A 17,511-nucleotide genomic window follows, 5' to 3' on the forward strand; every position below is an offset into this window, starting at 1 on the left:
GTATATCTCCTACCCCAAATAGACCTTCTTCCCACTTGAAGAGGCAAAGGTGCTACCATTATTGTAGTGGCCCCCCCCCCCCCCTTGAGGTCCAGGCCCCCAGCTTCGATGGTCTCGCCCTCTCCTTTCAAAGTTCTCCCCCACCCACCTTACATCCTTGCGCGCGCTCTCTCGCATGCGCCGTCTTGGAGTGGGGCGTGACGCCTACGGTGGCGCCGCGCGGGTTGGGCGGTTATGCATCGCTTATCAGCTGGTCACCTTTTTGTTTTCCCTTTTCTCGGGCCTTTTTGCTTTCCCGCGCGCACGTCGCCAAAGCGGCCCCCCTTCCTGCGCATCATCCTTTCCGTCTCCTCTCTACTCTCTTTCGGCCCCCGCGGACATACTTCATGGTCAATCCACGGCGGTAAGAATAATTAATGAATGATGATGATGATGATGATGATGATGATGATGATGATGATGATGATGATGATGAAATGATTTCCAAAAAAAGCCATCGCGCTATAAAATGCCATTGTCTAGATGAGAATAAATACGTCATCCTCAACTATCAGTCCACATTCCTATTCTCATGGCCCGATCTAGATTATCCGTCTTCGTTCTAACATCGGCTCAAGCGGGGATTGGTGCACATGACTATTTATTACACATACACATTGGTATATATATCTCCTTGGCGTCCTTTAATCTCTAGGTATGGTTTATAAATCTTAATGCCTGAAATGTATATTCATTCGAATATTTGAATCATCCCGGTCGCAGGGCAGAGCCAACATAACTCTGGGGGAGGTTACTCGATTGGTAGGATGTGGAATAGTACTGCTAATATCCATGCTGGTATACATTAATAAATATATAGTATATTGCCTCATTTGGTCGAATTCCATCTCGATCGATTCAAGTGTGGATTATATTGGGTACTTTGTATGGGCATTGCTCGGGCTCAGTTCTAGAGCAGAACCTCGCCCCAACTTGGCCTGATGCGCGTCACTATGTTGGAGAGAAGTGACGAACGTCGAAAAAAAAAGAATATGAAGTATAGAATCAAATTTTATGTAGATCGTTGGCTCTCCAGATCTTCCTCCTCAGGTAGCCAAGATGGAGTATACACATGAGGAACAAGAGAGCTATACTTTACCGACACTGAATGGGTATATCATCATGTTTACATGATTTAGATAGTCAAGTCGTATATAAAACCATTATCTTGGTCACTCTTTTTCGTGGTCTAATTAGATATATTTATTCATTACTATTGTTATTATTATGTACTTTCTCTATACTATAGCAAACTTGATCCATGTTCTCTCGGTAACGTTACCTAGGTTCCAGCTCCGGCTGACTAAGCTCTCCTCTCTGAGGTCAGCTCCCCATTTTCTCGTCAGTTCACTCTAACTCCTCCGAAAAAAGACGTTGTTTCCAACCCTCCCGACGCGCCTTCACCGCCAGTGTTTAACCACTTCCAGAACTTTTTCTCCCCCCCCCCTCTTCCTCCTTCCCCCCCACTGGCTGTTGCTGAATCTTATCCTCGATCTCGATCTCGATTTGTTTTTCATTCCACTCCTTCGAGAGAGCTCCCCTTCTTCCCCTCCCCCTCCCGGTTTTTGTTTGGGGCCTTGTCTGCGGTCAAAGCTCAGGTGTTTTGCTGACCCAAGCCCCTCCAACTCGTTCCCTCTGCTTGCCCCACCAGTCAACGAACTACCATCAAATCCACTCTCGGCCTACTCCCTGGCTTCTTCCTTCACTACTCTATCTCTGACCATCGGCCACTCCCATTGCTGATTTGGCTTCTGCCTCGCTCAATTCCTTTCCGCTCCCCCGCCTCCTTCTCGGCTCCCCTCCTTTCATTCCGGCAAGCCTCGGTGACGGCCACTTCGTGAGGGCGAAAGCGCCAATCTCTGCGCCGGCATGTCTGTTTCCGTACAAGAGCTGGACAACACGGTCCGCGCCTTCTTTGAAGGCAAGGGCGATGTGGTATGTATCGTCACTATCCTCAAGTTTTTGCCATCTCGCGTTGGATTCCTTTTTGGGACCCGAAGCTAACAATAACACAGCAAAAGCAAGCCCAGCAGACCTTGACCGAAGTAAGCTCGCCGCCATCTCCCGCCTTCCCAGTTAACCCCCCTCATCTACGACGACGCGATAAATGGATTATGGATTGCCGGCTCACAAATCTGTCCTCGTATAGTTCAAGCAAAACCCCGATGCCTGGGTCACCGTGGGCAACATTCTCCAGGAGGCTACATACCCCCAGACCAAATGTGGGTTAACACGAGATACCCTATCATCCTTGGGCTACCTGCGTCGAAGGAACCGATTTTGAGGGATGCGCTGACGGAGAAAAACTAGATATCGCCCTGCAAGTTCTCGACGATGTGATTATGACCCGATGGAAGGTCCTACCAAGAGACCAGTGTCAAGGTAACGACGTGCTGCTTCAGCAATATTTCCTTGGGTTTCCTAGATTTTCGTGCCAACGGGTTTTCTTCGTTTTTGCGGGAATAACAGGAAAACAGGAAGATGAAGAACATTCGCTAACAACATCATTCGCTTCTCCTCTCTAGGTATTCGGAACTTCATCGTCAACTTCATCATCGAAAACTCCGGGTCCGAAGAGAAGCTCCGGACCGAGCGCGCCTTCTTGAACAAACTGAATCTGGTCCTGGTCTCGATTCTCAAGCAGGAATGGCCACACAACTGGCCCACATTCATCAACGAGATCGTCTCCTCTTGCCATGCCAGTCTTTCCATTTGTGAAAACAACATGGCTATCCTTCGCCTGTTGTCGGAGGAGGTCTTTGACTTTTCCCAGGACCAGATGACCTCCGTCAAGGCCCGCAATTTGAAGACCTCCATGACCCAGGAATTCGCCTCCATTTTCCAACTGTGCTCCGAAGTCCTCAACACCGCCAACCAGCCGAGTCTCGTCAAGGCGACCCTCGAGACTTTGCTCCGCTTCTTGAATTGGATTCCTTTGGGGTACATCTTCGAGACGCCAATCATTAATACCCTCCTGACCCGATTCCTGGATGTTCCCGACTTCCGGAACGTCACCCTCAAGTGTCTCACGGAGATTGGGGGATTGCAGATTGGCACCCCGTACAACTATGACGAGAGGCTGGTGCACATGTTCACGGAGACCCTGACAACGGTCTCGAACGTCATTCCCTTGTCTCTGGACTTGAAGGAGACCTACGCACGAAGCAATGGACGAGACCAGGAATTTGTTGCCAATTTGGCTCTTTTCCTCTCCAGTTTCTTTAGCGCCCACTTGGATGTAAGTGTGGCCAAGCGGTTCCTTTTTTCTTTATTTTTGGGCCTTCGCCCATTTTGTGCTGACACTGACTGTTCCATTCTATCTAGCTTATCGAAAAGTTGCCCAACCAAGACTTCCTCACCCACGCCCATTTCTACCTGATTCGCATCAGCCAAATCGAAGACCGTGAGGTGTTCAAGATCTGCCTGGACTACTGGACTCGTCTTGTTCAGGAGCTTTACGAAGAAATGCAGCAACTCCCCATAACCGACATCAACCCCCTCGTGACCATGGGAGTCAGTGGTCTGTCCAACGGTGGCGCGCCACACCCGAGCACCCTCGCCAATTACCCGCTTCGCAAGCACAAGTACGAGACTGTGCTGTCAAACCTGCGCACTGTCATGATTGAGAAGATGGTCCGCCCCGAGGAGGTTTTGATCGTCGAGAACGATGAGGGCGAGATCGTGCGTGAATTCGTCAAGGAGAGCGATACCATTCAGCTTTACAAGACCATTCGAGAGTGCTTGGTCTACCTCACCCACTTGGATGTGGTTGACACCGAGACGATCATGATCGACAAGCTCGCGAAGCAAGTGGACGGGTCTGAGTGGTCCTGGGCTAATTGCAACACCCTGTGCTGGGCTATTGGCTCAATCTCCGGTGCCATGAACGAGGAAACCGAAAAGCGGTTCTTGGTCACCGTCATCAAGGATCTTCTCGGCCTGACGGAGCAGAAGCGTGGTAAGGACAACAAGGCTGTGGTGGCCAGTAATATCATGTACATCGTGGGCCAGTACCCTCGATTCTTGAAGGCACACTGGAAGTTCCTGAAGACGGTGGTGAACAAGCTTTTCGAATTCATGCACGAGACGCACGAGGGTGTCCAGGATATGGCCTGCGATACCTTCATCAAGATCGCCAACAAGTGCCGCCGGCATTTCGTGGCACTCCAACCGGGCGAGAATGAGCCATTCATTGAGGAGATTGTTCGCAACATGAGAAAGATCACCATGGATCTTTCTCCACAGCAGATCCACACATTCTACGAAGCATGTGGCTACATGATCTCTGCCCAGGGTCAAAAGACACTCCAAGATCGGTTGATCGAGAACCTGATGCAACTGCCGAATTCCGCCTGGGATCAAATTATTGCGGAGGCCAACCAGAACGCTGCCATTCTTCAGGATGGTAACACGATTAAAATCATTGGCAACATTATGAAGACGAACGTTGCGGCATGCTCGTCTATTGGAACCTACTTCTATTCTCAGATTGGCCGCATCTACCACGACATGCTGAACATGTACCGTGCCTCCAGTCAGCTCATCAACGATGCGGTGGCCAACGATGGTAATTCTCCCTTTCTGCCCATTCCATCATTCATTGCCATCTAAGATACTAACCTTTTACTCTAGGAACGATCGCCCCAAAGACCCCCAAAGTTCGTGGGCTTCGCACCATCAAGAAGGAGATCCTTAAGTTGATCGATACCTACGTGGAGAAGTCGGACGATACGGACATGGTGAACGCTAATATGGTCCCGCCGCTGCTTGAGGCTGTTTTGGTCGACTACCACCGAAACGTTCCCGATGCACGAGAGGCCGAGGTTCTGAATGTCATGACTACCATCATCCACAAGCTTCATGTACGTTCTGATCATGCATTATCCCCTGAAATGTTTCCCCCTCACTGCTCTGAACGACGTGACTAACATTTTGCTTTTATAGACCCTGATGGAGGATAAGATTCCTGCGATTATGGACAGCGTCTTCAGCTGCACTTTGGAGATGATCAACAAGGATTTCCATGAATACCCCGAGCATCGGGTTCAGTTCTTCAAGCTCCTGCAGGCCATCAACCTGTATTGTTTCCAGGCCCTCCTCAAGCTTGATGGCACTCAGTTCAAGTTTGTCATTGATTCCTGCATGTGGGCCTCCAAACACGACAACCGCGAGGTGGAGAACACGGGTCTCACCATGTGCTTTGAACTGATGAACAATATGGCCGAGGCGGATGTGCAAACTTCGAGCATCTTCTTCCGTCAATTCTACATCCCGATCCTCCAGGACGTTTTCTTCGTCCTCACGGATAGTGATCACAAGGCTGGCTTCAAGTCCCAGGCTATGCTGTTGTCCCGCATGTTCGAATTCGTCGAAACTGGCAAGATTCAGGAGCCTATCTATGCTGCCGATCAAGCGCCGGCGGGCACTTCCAACAAGCAGTTCTTGCAGGAATACGTCGCGAACCTGCTACATAATGCATTCAAGAATCTGCAAGAGTACGTTTCAGCCCTCCTCCGTTATGAGAAATAGTGTGGGAAAAGTCGCTAATTTTGTTTTTATTCAGGGCTCAAATCAAGCAGTTTGTCCTCGGCTTGTTCGCTTACACTAATGACCTGAACAAGTTCAAGACCCATCTGCGTGATTTCTTGATCTCCCTCAAGGAGTTCTCTGACGACAACGCCGACCTCTATGCGGAAGAACGGGAGCAGGCCGTGCGCGATGCGCAAGCCGCCGAGCGGACTCGGGCTATGAAGGTGGGAGGTTTGCTGAAGCCATCGGAGATGGATCAGGAGGACGAGCTATGACTGGACCAGGAATTGCGCACTGAATTTCCCCCACCGGCGTCGGCTGGCTCTTCTGGAAGGTCGGGGGATCCAAACTCGATGAGGAACGATAGCCTTGACGGCTGGTCTCTCTACGAGCTCTAGATGATTGGAGGGGGCATGCATATGAGAGCCGGAACGCGCATACTACGCAGCATAGAACCGACCCTCTCCTTTCAGACGCTGTTTATGTTTTTTTTTTGGCGCAAAGATGATGCCACGATGCTACCCGGTCTCCTTTCCTCCGCTTCCTGTATTTTGCAAACCCCTTGGAATGCTGAGGGTGGTCATGTTTGATATCTTTCTTCTTTTCTCATCATAGCTATTTGGAAGGGAAAAAAGGAAATTCGCGCCAATACATTTGTTCGCCATAAGATAGATCCGTACGACAACTGAATCCCGCCAATTAAGAAGTGGTCGGTTTCATGTACACATATCTCGCCCTAAACTAATCCAACAGGTATATCTTTTTTACAGGGCGACAGCAAGACCCAGAATTGCCATGGTACCAGCAAGGCCCATGGCAAGACCCGTAGCAGCAGCAGGAACGCCTCCAGTGGAAGTCGAACCGAGTTGGGAGCCCGAGGCAGAAGCAGAGTTAGAGGTAATGCTTGATCCCGAGGTACTATCAGCTTCACTACCAGCGGTACAGAGTGGAACAACAGTGCCGGAGATATCGGTAGTCAAAACCGAAGCGGTGGCGCAATAAGAGGAAGACGCCTTAGCGTAGTAGGACTCAATGGCTTCGTCGCGGGTGGAGAAGTATTCCTTCACACTCTCGGGCTCATTGCTGTACCAGGATGGTTTGATGCCTGCTTCTTCCTCGGCGAGGACGGAGGATGCAAATGCAGGGTGGTTAGCAACATAGGAGAGCCAAGTTGTTAGGCTAGCTTCGAAGTAAGCGGCATCAATGGAGGATGGGTCGTTGAATATGGTCGCGATGACAGACGAGGGGATTCCGTAGGCATCTTCTCCGTCGTTGGAGGTGGTTTGCGAGGCGGGAATGGCTAGGGCCACGGCTGGAAGGAGAGTTGTAATTAGGGTTTGGAGGAGCATAGTGAGCTTTTTGAAATGAATGGATGGTCAATGGGTGTCGAAAATTGTGGAAACAGAGAGCACCTTTTACGAGGTTTAGTAGGGAAGAGCCGCAGTTCTATGAACATTCAATGATTCAGAGTTAGTGAGAACAAGCCTTGATCATCGCTTGGCACGAGGCTCGAAATTACTTCTTCGCTGAGCTTCTCGGCTCTGCTCCACGCCACACTTCGGGAGTAAATAGTAACCGAACTAAATAATCCCCGTTGGGCTAGCAAGGCCGACGCTTCCTATTAGTATCCCACTAGTCTGGTTCACATCTTGTGGTATGTTGTCTTGTTCAAGGAGACATGAGGCTGCTCTCTGAGACAGGTCTCTTTGCTTTTATGACTACGAATGTGATGCACATTCATTTATATTCGTCTTACACGTATGGGAATATATTAAGGGACTCTTATCATAGAGACTGACAGATTTGAACAACCAATGATTCGGAGTTACGGCTCTACTTTGGCCCCCACACCTGGAGAGGCTCTAGTCAATTATCGATCGAATGGCCAGTATTGGTCCCTGGCTAATCTATAGTAACTGAAATTTTCTGGCCGCGCCCTTCGCTTATGGGGAATGATTACGAGAAACAGGGAATTGTACAGAAGTATGACTTGATCTCTAGTGTCAGGAAGGTAAACCGGTTTGACTGGTTCATGTTGTAAGTAGTGATTCGGATGTGGTGGAAGGAGGAGATCCTTGCAGCTCGATATCAATCTTATCTTGATGGTGGGATATTCAAGTGCAGGATCATTGTTTTGAGCGAGTTGAGGCAAGGAGCTGGACTTGACCAGAATAATTATCCAATAGTCTATGACATTAGGTAATCTAAGACTTTACTCACAATTCCAAACATCTACAATAAAACACTTTGTATAATAATATTAGCCACTGCAATACCACTGTAGGGCTGCTTTGGTAAGCCTTGCTAGGCGGTGAGAGATTCTATCGTCTTATCAGTTGCATCATTATTTTCCTGTGGCTCCATCGCCAACTCAGCTTTGTACTCATTCCCTTCACCACAATCACCCTCCCTACCACACGATGTCTCGAACACGCCAACCGGTAAATCTCCAGCCACAGTCTACAACGGAGACATCCCGTGAATCATCCACACTCCGACTCACAGGCACCCTCCGATTGAGAGCCGAAGATACCCCCGACACAACCACCGAACCATCCCCAGCGCGCCGCATTCGATGGAGCGAAGACGTCGTGGACAATGAAGGCATGGGCAAGAAAAGCTCAAAAGGTAAAATCCCCTACCTCCCAGTCTCCTATCTCACCCAGAAGTCCATACTAACCAACCCACCCTTCTGACACAGTCTGCTGTATCTACCACAAAGCCCGACCCGTGGGCGAAAGCAGTTCCGAATCCGAGTCCTCCTCCAGCTCATCCGAGTCAGAAAGTGACAGCGAGACCGATAGTCGAAGCCACATGGCCCGTCACGCCCATCACCCCCACGCACGAGGACGCAGACCGTCGGGCGATAATCAGGCTGACCAGTCTGCCGATGGAGACTCGGCGACATGCTGCTCAGACCACCACCAGAAAGTGAAACGCAGAAGGAGGAAGCCCAGTCCGAATGCGTACGAGAAGATGCCCAAGCCGTCGAAGAATAGTCAGCCGCGGGGCAGTTGAGGAGATACCCCACCTTTTAGATCATGGCCGTGTGGCGTGCGAAGGTCGTTTGTTACGTGCAAGACTCGTCGCCACGGCTGATATTTTCATATTTCGAGACTCTCGGACGGTGATAGATGGTAATAGAGTTTGCCAATACCCTAGTGTACAGACAAGCAGCGAAAGCAAAGAACCGGGCTACTTGTTCGTATGTCGAACTACTCTCGCCACGGGAGAGATACACCTAGATGACAATCGGGTGTTTCAAGCTGAGGGAAGATTGAATATCTATGTGAACGAGGATTGGTGACCGATGAGGTTACCACAGTATCCGGCTTCGAGTGTCTAGCCCTACTGACCTTTCCCACCCATCGTCTACAATGAATGCACATCGAGATCCCAAGACAAATCCAAATAGTTCAATTGACAGGCAAAATTTTGCGAACAGAGATAAGAAAAAAGAAGAAGAAAAGGAAAAGGGTATCTGTACGAGGACTGCGCCCAATGCAGGCTAATGTAAATACAGTATTAACTTAAAAAACCGCGCCCAATCCAGAGCCCATACCACCGGGAACTCCTGCCAATTAAACCATCATACTCTTTCTCCTCGCTGCAACTCGAGTCTCCCGCCGGTAGGCCATATCATCTGATTCGAAGCTGCTGTCTATATCGCTGGCCGCCTCTGCCTCACGGCGTAACGTGTCGAGGGAGGTGCTCTTGGGGTTCGAAGAATGCCGTCGAGATGGCCCCTTTGAGCACACCCTCTGCTTTAGTGCCGCCGATAGATCGGCCAAGTCTGAAGCATCCGAAGTTGATGACGATACCTTTCGTCTCCGCCGAGACACCCTCGTCAGTAAGTGGTCCGAGTCGTCATCCTGAGCGAACGGGTCGGCGGCGTGATTCGAAAGTACCGAATCAGCAGAACGAGTCGCGTTCAAGGATGGATGAGGGCTGGCGCCTGATTGCGAAGTGTCTAATTCGTTGCCAAGGCTGTCTCGGGCAAGTTGGAAACTCGATGACCGGCGAGGACCAGCTCCAGCCACGGCATCAATCATGGTCTTGGACGGGCGACGCATCTTGTCTCGCAAGTTAGGCTCTGCATAACTGACCACAGCTCCACGACGCCGGGAAGTGCGAGAGCCGGCGTTCGTATCCGACATCCCAAAGGCTTGGTCCCCTGCCTTTGCCACTGGTGAGTCCTTTGGTAATGTGGACTTGGGTTCGGCCTCGAGAGAGTCATCCGTTTCAATAGGCCGGCCAGCGCGCCTTGGTTTCTGCGAGACACCACCCAGCCGAGCAACGCGGGGTTTCTGATTCAAGATTGCCGTATTCTGAATATCGATCGCCTTGGATTTCTGGGGCGAGCGTGTGTTTTCATCTGCACCGGGTCTTGGAAGGACTTTGTTGTCTGGATTCAAAGAAGCCCGCATCTTCTTGGGGGAGCCTAGATTAGAGTTTGAACTCTCTGTTCGATATTGTTAGTTGATAGACTCAACCCCGGAAGGGAATACATCTGAGAGGTGTTACATACTCGGCTCAAGGACCTTGCGCTTGGTAAGTCCAGATTGGGCAGATCGTTTCATGCCCACGGAGGTTTTGCTGGGTGAAAAGTCCTGGCGCATAAAATCAAACGGATCCGTCTTTTTCTGGGGGCTTCCACCAGGGCGGCTAAACTGGAACTCGTCATCTTCTGGTGTCGGATCCGACAAAAACCCGTCCTCGTCTGGACTGAATTTGCGCTTTGATCCCGATTTCGTCGGCTCTCGGGGTTGATTCGTTGTGGGTGGTTGATCATTTTGGGATGATGGTTTATATGTATGAGTTGCCGAGTCGGTCTTCTTTTTCTTCTTCCGAGTCTCGAGCGTTGGTGGTAGGGCGGCTTCGTCCTGGGAGGGACTGTTGTCTATGCGACTTTCCGATGGCATATCATTCAGCTCGGGCATTGGGCTTTCCATGATCGGATCTTGATCTTCGCGCGTTGAACGATCATTCTGTGGGGATTCCAAGCTAGACTCGGCGTGGACGAGGTTCTGAATTTCTTGTTGTCTGTGAGGATCAGTCAGAAAGGCCTTCTTTCCACTGAGTAAGGAAAGAGATCGCCAAACTCACTCGAGGGTTCTTCGGGGGTAGTATTTGTCTTCCACGATTGCTGGAAGCCTTCCATCCTCGGGGCCTGCATTGAACTCCGAATCCGTGGCTCGATGCTTTGACTCTGCGGTCGCTCTGGCCCGGTCGGAGTCTGTTCCCGTCTTATCCCCAGCTGATTTGCCTACTTTGCGAGGCAACATTCCAAGCTCCGAAGCCAAGCTACTCAACTCAGCCAATTTCGTATCCAGACGGGACTTGATGTCGTAGACCCCCTCGTGGAGCATTTTGGCGGACTCGAATCGTTCGTTCTCCTGAGTGAGGTTGATGATCTGTTCACGCAGAGATACATTTTCGGCCAAAAGGTGCGAGACTTCCGATTCCAAGCTGCGGATGCGAAGGGATTGCATGGAATTCACCCGCACGATGTCACGGTTTTGTCGTACGAATCGCCGTTTCACTAGTCACGATCGCGTCAATTTCTGACTCGTGGGAAAGAACGGGTATTCTCATCGAGTGAAGAGGAGAGGGATCAACTTACAAGCCTCGACAGACTCTGCCGGAGCAGCAAAGTCGTTTAGCCTGGCCATGGTGTTGAAGGGCCACAAAGAAAGTAGAGTGACGGTCGCAAGTTGGGTGAAGTGTAAAGTGTAAACAGGACTGTTGATGTTTGTCCCTATTGGGACTAGTCCAATTTCTGGCTGACTCAGCAACCCCTCGGCGGGAGATGGAGTGTTTGGATTGTTTGTCAGTGTTTGGGTATCAGCCTTTCTGTCTTTTGACCCTTCATCGATCTGACCGCGCCTCGTTCTCTTCGTGTCCTCCTCTTTCCATTTACCTTTGCCATGGCGTACTCGTCACGCCCAACCTCAATGCTGCCCGGTGGTGGGCTTCGTCAGCCGGCCTCCCAACCCTCGTCCGCACTGTCGACGCGCATCGCCGCAAAGAAGGCCGAACTCGAAAACCTCCGACAGCTACGGGATTTGAGTGGAACATTGGCCATGCAAATGCAGGCGCTAGAGAGCAAGATTGCCACGTTGAAGGATGGTACGGAAGGTCAGTTTACTATCTCCTGCCCCTCCCAGTCCCAAATTGAGGGCACTCAAACTGATTCGAACCAGCGGTTGCATGCGTGCTTGCCAATTGGGACAATGTGCTTCGTGCCATCAGTCTGGCCTCCAGTAAGCTTAAGAGAAACCCCCCCCCCCAATTCCTTATCGCACCAGTGCAGTTTCGACTAACGCTACGGGATTCACACAGCCAAAGCCAGTGGACTTCACGATACTGGACCCGACGAGACGGAGGACCCCGCGCGCGAAACTCGCTTGCCAGCCACATTGGTTCGCATCCCGGCCGAGCCACGGGAAAAGACTGGCGAGTGAAACAAGCAACGACCGCAAGCAGCAGCAATCATCGTCATATCCCGTTGATATATTAACTTTTTTTTTTCTTGTGACTCGAAAAGAAAAATGGGATACCCCACCCTCACCCGTCTCGGTTCTTATCAAGTGCCAAGCGAAGTCTGATTCTCCTGTCCCAAATCCCTCCCCCCTCACAATTCCCTTATCCACCACATTGGGGGTCCCTGATCACCCGCTGCACATGCCCGGGAAGAGCTGATTATCTATCCAATCAGTGTGCTTCTCATGCTGGATAACCCTGCTCGGAGAAAGCTTGCCGAAGCGAGAATGGGGAGAACGTTCCACGGGATCTACCACTGGGGATCACCCCCAATCAGGGCAAGAGTCCAAGGTTCAGGAGTTCAGGACCGAGCACGATCCTTTCCCCGCATTTTGCGAGACGGGATGAGCATTCCTCACGCGTTCCTCGCGTGACTCTTTAGCGCCAAAAATGCAAACTGCAACTAAGTTTATCGGAGGGGGGGACGTGCATATGGTGGGCAAGTGTTAGCAGGGGGACCTTGGGGGCTAAAGGTGGGACAGTAGATACTAGGTAGAAGCAAAATGAAACACCGGACAGAAAGTGCTACAGAATTATGCTATGTACATATGTATTCAATTACAGTACACGTTGAATGATCAGAATGGGTACTCAATAGACCGATGACTCTTCTTCTCTAGGTATCCTATGTATGGGCAATCCGGGAGGTAGGCTACAATTCCCTTGATTAACATTGTAATCAAGATGTCATATGAACGATATCTTATGGTCTTATGGAATCAGCTCCTGGGAAAATAATCAGCCAAGCTAAGCTGGCCCCCAGGTTTACATGAATCAGGCACCGTGCTAACTACCTGTACGGCTACTAAGTTTGCACATAACAATAGTAAACCCACAGTAGTACAAGTACACTAGTGCACGCCCAGGCCCGTGCGCAGATGACGGGCTGGTAAGCCACCGCAAAGGACACTGGAGAGGCCACCCGAGAGGCACCAAACAAAGTGGAGAAGGCCGATGACTACCCGTTCGAGGTTCCTGCAGGCGACGCGCAGGCAACTAGTCTCGAGTGAGCCTCGTCATCCTGCACACTCTCTGAGTCTGTACATACCAGTGGGACAGTCCACGAGGTATGCATATTCGTGGCCCTTTTAAAAATTCGCTCATTGACGATAGCGAACGAGAGTGATTTTATGTGCTAATATACTTCGCTTCTTGCGTTTAATTTGTGTAATTGGTTTGGAAATGGACCGAATTGATATCGCTAGTACTAGTCACAGTAGTTGTAGGAGAAAATGTTCTATAGCTATTCTACGCATTGGGATGGGCTCTTTTTTTTTTCTTATTCTCGTATAATTAAACGTTGAATGGCAATGTTCAGTGTTGGGAAATTGGTGGAGTGGTAAATGAGGGGGGGGCTACTACCCCGGATCCAGTTTATAGAGTGTTCACTTGGTGGTTCCAAGTTATCCACATTAAAGATGTTTGCTTTTGGGGGAGGATCCTCCTTGTTCTTGTAAAGAACTCGAGATGTCGTGACCAAGTCGTAGATGGTACTCTATAATCATCTCAAATTTCTAACTTTTCCATCTTCTCGTCATCCTATCACTCTATCAGACTCCCAAAGCATGTTATCTTGTCTGTGGATTGCATGCTCGAAATAGTCAGGGTCAGGTCCATGGTTTAACTTTTTGATTTTATTTTTTTTTCTCTCTCGTTTTCGCCTTAAGCGCCCGAGCCACGCCATAATCTCCCATAATCTCCTCAGCTGTGCCCGGTGCACATTCACTCTGTACGGGGTACATACGGTACCAGGTATTAATCCATAGGAAGTGGAGGTACCACCCCGCACTTCCTCGTGTGGTTGGCTCCTCGCCAGGGGTCATCCGTGCGACGATCTCCTCTTTGGGTTTTGGTGTCTCTTTTTTTACTGTCCCCCTCTTTTTTTTCAGCTTTTGGGTGGTACCTGAGATTATGAGGATGATACACTAACTCCCAAGGTCACTCACACTCCTGGACGAAGGATACTTTGAACAGTATTGCCTCAGCGGGTGTGGCATGATTGTGACAGTGTGGATCCCCCCATCTTTCCCCCTAATGAGGTGATCGCTCTCGGGTCTGCAACCTGCACGCTGCACCTTTTCTCTGGCGTGGAACTCTGACTCTCCTCGCATTCTTATTCTTTCTTATTCTTTCTCTCGTCCGCTTTTCTTCGTCATTTCTGCCGACTTGATAACATTGACGCCTGTCAACGACCTGGTGGATTCTTTTCGAGTATATCATCCTCTATTAATCCTCTTTGCTTCTGCCTTCTTCTACTTCCTCCATCTTACTATCCTATATCCATCCACCCTCCTCTCTCTTGGTCTATCCATCCAAACCATCATACCATCACCTCATCATCTCATATCTCATCATCTCATCCATCATGTCTACCGACTGGTCTCTCGACTTCTGTCTCGTCTGTGATCGCCAGACCTCCGGCGGTCCCTACTGCTCACAGACCTGCCGACTCGCTGAGTTGGATCGTACATCGGGCGAGGACGAGCAATCCTCTCCCAAGCCTCGAGAGGGCGCAACTCACTCTCGATCCTCTACCCTCGACTCCATCGATTCCCGATCGGCTCGCAGCCTATCAGCCTCGTCATCGCAAACCTCACTATCCTCTCTGCGGAGTCATGCCTCCAATGCCGCTCTCTCCGGTCATCTTCAAGAGGAACTGCGAGACTACGCCAGCTGCTTCGATCATGTTCGAGATCTCAAGCGACGAATGACTTCCTCCTAATCATCTCTCGCTCTCTCCTTATCCTCTCCTCTCCGACCGACCTCTCCGCTACCATAATGATCACCTCCTCTTACGGGAGGGGTTCTGACTCCTCTCCGCCCCGCACCTTTCTTGCTATCTTCTCCCCCATCTCAGCGACACAACTTGCATACACCCGGGAAAAATGAACCAGGCGTCTCCGTGCAGAAAGAATCTTTGCACTGTTTCTTTTTTTGGAATATGGATTTTATGGATTTATGGACTTGCTTTTTTTGGAATCTTCTCTCTCCCGCTCATCACGACATCTATACCCTCGCCGTTACCTTGTGATATATATTCGGAGTTTTTTTTTTATTTGGGGAATTTCTCATGGGGCCTACGATGCCCACACCAGAATGTTACGATGTCTCATTTGGGAGGAATGAAATGCCTTTTTTGAAGGCTGAGATTTGGCTGGCCTTGCTTTTTCCTTTTGTTTTGACTTGGACTGTGCACGGCAGTGCAGAATGTAGAATACTCTATACTTGAAGACTCGATGCTCAAAGTGAAGCACCAACTATGACAGTCGATTATGATAACTGGAATGAACTGCTCGATGGAGCATTGATTGACTGAATGACAAAGTTTCCATCCCTTCGTACAGTAACACTTATCAAAACCCGGGTTTCTCCCAACGGTCCAGAATGTTATATTCCCACGTCAGCACCACGTTCGACAAAAATTCTCATCTACCTCATACATACAGGGTATAGCACCCGTAGTGGGGGTTAATTCTCGGGCCCTTGAAGTCATGGAACCACTGGTCTCCACCCAGGTGGTTTGATCTACTTAAACCTGGCATCACTCCACCTGTCAACGGGTCGATCAAAGGGGGATCCTTCTTCCAGCCACCCTAAACCTAGTGACCTGACCACACGGAACTTTACTAAACCAGTAGCACGACTATATCTTCCGTACTCGGTATACAGTCCTCATGTACTCCGTCCTTGTCACCCGGGCTATGCTAACGCCAAACCCGGGCTCCCCTTCAGGCTCTCTGTCTTGGGCTTACTGCGATTAGTGCTTGGACCTTTCCACCATGCAGTCATCTCTTTAAGTCTCCGTGCTGTAGGTACTGTCGGCCACCACCACTAAACGTTTGACACCAGATTGACCTGCAGGAGTCGGCGGCTCGATCGGCATTGCCACCCCACCATGATCGCCTATCGTCCGTGTCCGTGTGTCATCGTGGGATTCGATACTGCACGGCTGATGTGTGTGTCCGTTCGCCGAGTGGCCAATTTTGTGGAAAATTCTGATTCTGCAGATGAAGAGTTTTCACAGGTATGTACTCCTCCGTACAGTACTATCGTCTCACCCATGAGTGTGTACTGTATCGAAGAGTCCTTTTCGGGGATTCGCGGGAGTAAGAAGAAGAGTGGAGGTTTGTAACCTTGTACAGATCCTTATCTCTCCATCCACATTCCCTGCATCTGCATTAGCTACAGTATGTACTCCGTGGGTATTCTGAAGCCTAGCGCTGGAACCTGTGACGGTGCCATGTATGCCCAGACAGAGTTGGTGTGGGGGGAAGTTAACGGGACGGGGATTTACCAAGCGTGATAAAGGGTTTCTTCTTATCTCGAGGGTGTTCGGGGTAAAAGACGCACGGAGAGATATACTCCGTCGCTGCAGATAGTTATCTGATCCAATAGAGATAAGTACATGGAGTGTAGTCACTGTGTATGTACGGAGTATGTACCTGGTAGATAGCCAGTCTTATCCTGGAACACCCGGGCCTCTCCGGCCGCGATAGCCGGAGGTGAATATTTATCTTTGATTACCTTGTAGCCTGTCTAGCGCTGGCTATAGATAGACGAGCAGGGTACAGTAAGAAACTAGATAAATTGTTTTGGCATGGCGCGGTTGCGCGGGGACTATATTAGGCCGGTGGGATTTCCTATACCGTGGCTTTATTATTGACGGGAATCATCTAACGTGAGTCAGCGGGTGTGACTTGGAGCCAGATGACGCCAGAGACCAGTTTTATTATGCACCGGTCTATAATACCTTCCCATATTGAAGATCAGTGGACTCTACTCTCGCGGGTGCGATTCTGTACGGAAAGGTAGATCACCTGATCAGTAGCCTGTCTATGTACTCTATGGTGACGCGTTTCAGCCTGGTTTCCAAACGGACTACAAGGACTGACATGGACCTCGACCTCGTAGCTGGTGGGAATCCATTATCACGCGAGGCTTAGCCTGGACTCTCAAATGCCATTCTTCAGTTCATAAGTACAGTAGGTTCGATTTTTCCGTTGGAGCGTGGGGGCACCATTGAACTAGCTGGCCCACCTGAAAAGATATATCTTATGGTGGACTTGGGGGTACCTTTCCACCAGTCCAATGGTGTTTATTTGTTCCGTAAATATCTTCCGTCTTACAGAAGACACGGGAAAATTGAAGGAGATAAAAGCTTGAGACTATGACGGCCCTAATTCAATATATGTAAGTAGAACCCCCACCCGCGGTTGATAGTCCTGCCACCATAACAGATAATCAGGCATAGTTCCTCAGACAGTAGAAGGACTATGTAGTCATGCAGCAAAGCAGTAGAAAATAAATAGTCTCTACGACTCCACTAGGCAAACAAGAATGCTTAGGATGAATCCGATGATAACATGTTTCCTTCGACCTGCAAGGCACGCAAAGGGAACC

General features: G+C 49.9%; 6 protein-coding genes across 6 annotated transcripts; 4 read left to right on the top strand and 2 right to left on the bottom strand.

The window, feature by feature from the left end:
* Positions 1-1,908: 1,908 nt before the first annotated feature.
* N7496_006228 (exportin CRM1) lies at positions 1,909-5,843 on the top strand (the record flags this gene model as incomplete). Its single annotated transcript, XM_056699157.1, has 9 exons — positions 1,909-1,974; positions 2,055-2,084; positions 2,189-2,261; positions 2,350-2,421; positions 2,565-3,277; positions 3,364-4,606; positions 4,672-4,901; positions 4,984-5,534; positions 5,603-5,843. 9 exons carry the CDS (start codon positions 1,909-1,911, stop codon positions 5,841-5,843), a joined length of 3,219 nt encoding a protein of 1,072 aa, XP_056554570.1.
* A 489-nt stretch (positions 5,844-6,332) lies between these two features.
* Positions 6,333-6,917, bottom strand: N7496_006229 (uncharacterized protein; the record flags this gene model as incomplete). Its single annotated transcript, XM_056699158.1, has 1 exon — positions 6,333-6,917. One exon carries the CDS (start codon positions 6,915-6,917, stop codon positions 6,333-6,335), a length of 585 nt encoding a protein of 194 aa, XP_056554571.1.
* Positions 6,918-7,988: 1,071 nt separating this feature from the next.
* On the top strand, positions 7,989-8,586 carry N7496_006230 (PPP1R11/YPI1 family protein; the record flags this gene model as incomplete). The annotated part of the gene is made up of 2 exons (XM_056699159.1): positions 7,989-8,196; positions 8,270-8,586. 2 exons carry the CDS (start codon positions 7,989-7,991, stop codon positions 8,584-8,586), a joined length of 525 nt encoding a protein of 174 aa, XP_056554572.1.
* Positions 8,587-9,149: 563 nt separating this feature from the next.
* N7496_006231 (shugoshin family protein) lies at positions 9,150-11,240 on the bottom strand (the record flags this gene model as incomplete). Its single annotated transcript, XM_056699160.1, has 4 exons — positions 9,150-10,030; positions 10,097-10,611; positions 10,675-11,110; positions 11,192-11,240. The coding sequence occupies 4 exons, from the start codon at positions 11,238-11,240 to the stop codon at positions 9,150-9,152; spliced, it is 1,881 nt and encodes a 626-aa protein (XP_056554573.1).
* A 255-nt stretch (positions 11,241-11,495) lies between these two features.
* N7496_006232 (DASH complex subunit DAD2) lies at positions 11,496-12,032 on the top strand (the record flags this gene model as incomplete). Its single annotated transcript, XM_056699161.1, has 3 exons — positions 11,496-11,706; positions 11,772-11,831; positions 11,911-12,032. The coding sequence occupies 3 exons, from the start codon at positions 11,496-11,498 to the stop codon at positions 12,030-12,032; spliced, it is 393 nt and encodes a 130-aa protein (XP_056554574.1).
* Positions 12,033-14,476: 2,444 nt separating this feature from the next.
* N7496_006233 (uncharacterized protein) lies at positions 14,477-14,833 on the top strand (the record flags this gene model as incomplete). The annotated part of the gene is made up of 1 exon (XM_056699162.1): positions 14,477-14,833. The coding sequence occupies one exon, from the start codon at positions 14,477-14,479 to the stop codon at positions 14,831-14,833; it is 357 nt and encodes a 118-aa protein (XP_056554575.1).
* Positions 14,834-17,511: the final 2,678 nt, after the last annotated feature.

This window comes from Penicillium cataractarum (assembly GCF_028827025.1).
Source record: "Penicillium cataractarum strain IBT 29864 chromosome Unknown utg000005l, whole genome shotgun sequence".
NCBI lineage: Eukaryota > Fungi > Ascomycota > Eurotiomycetes > Eurotiales > Aspergillaceae > Penicillium > Penicillium cataractarum.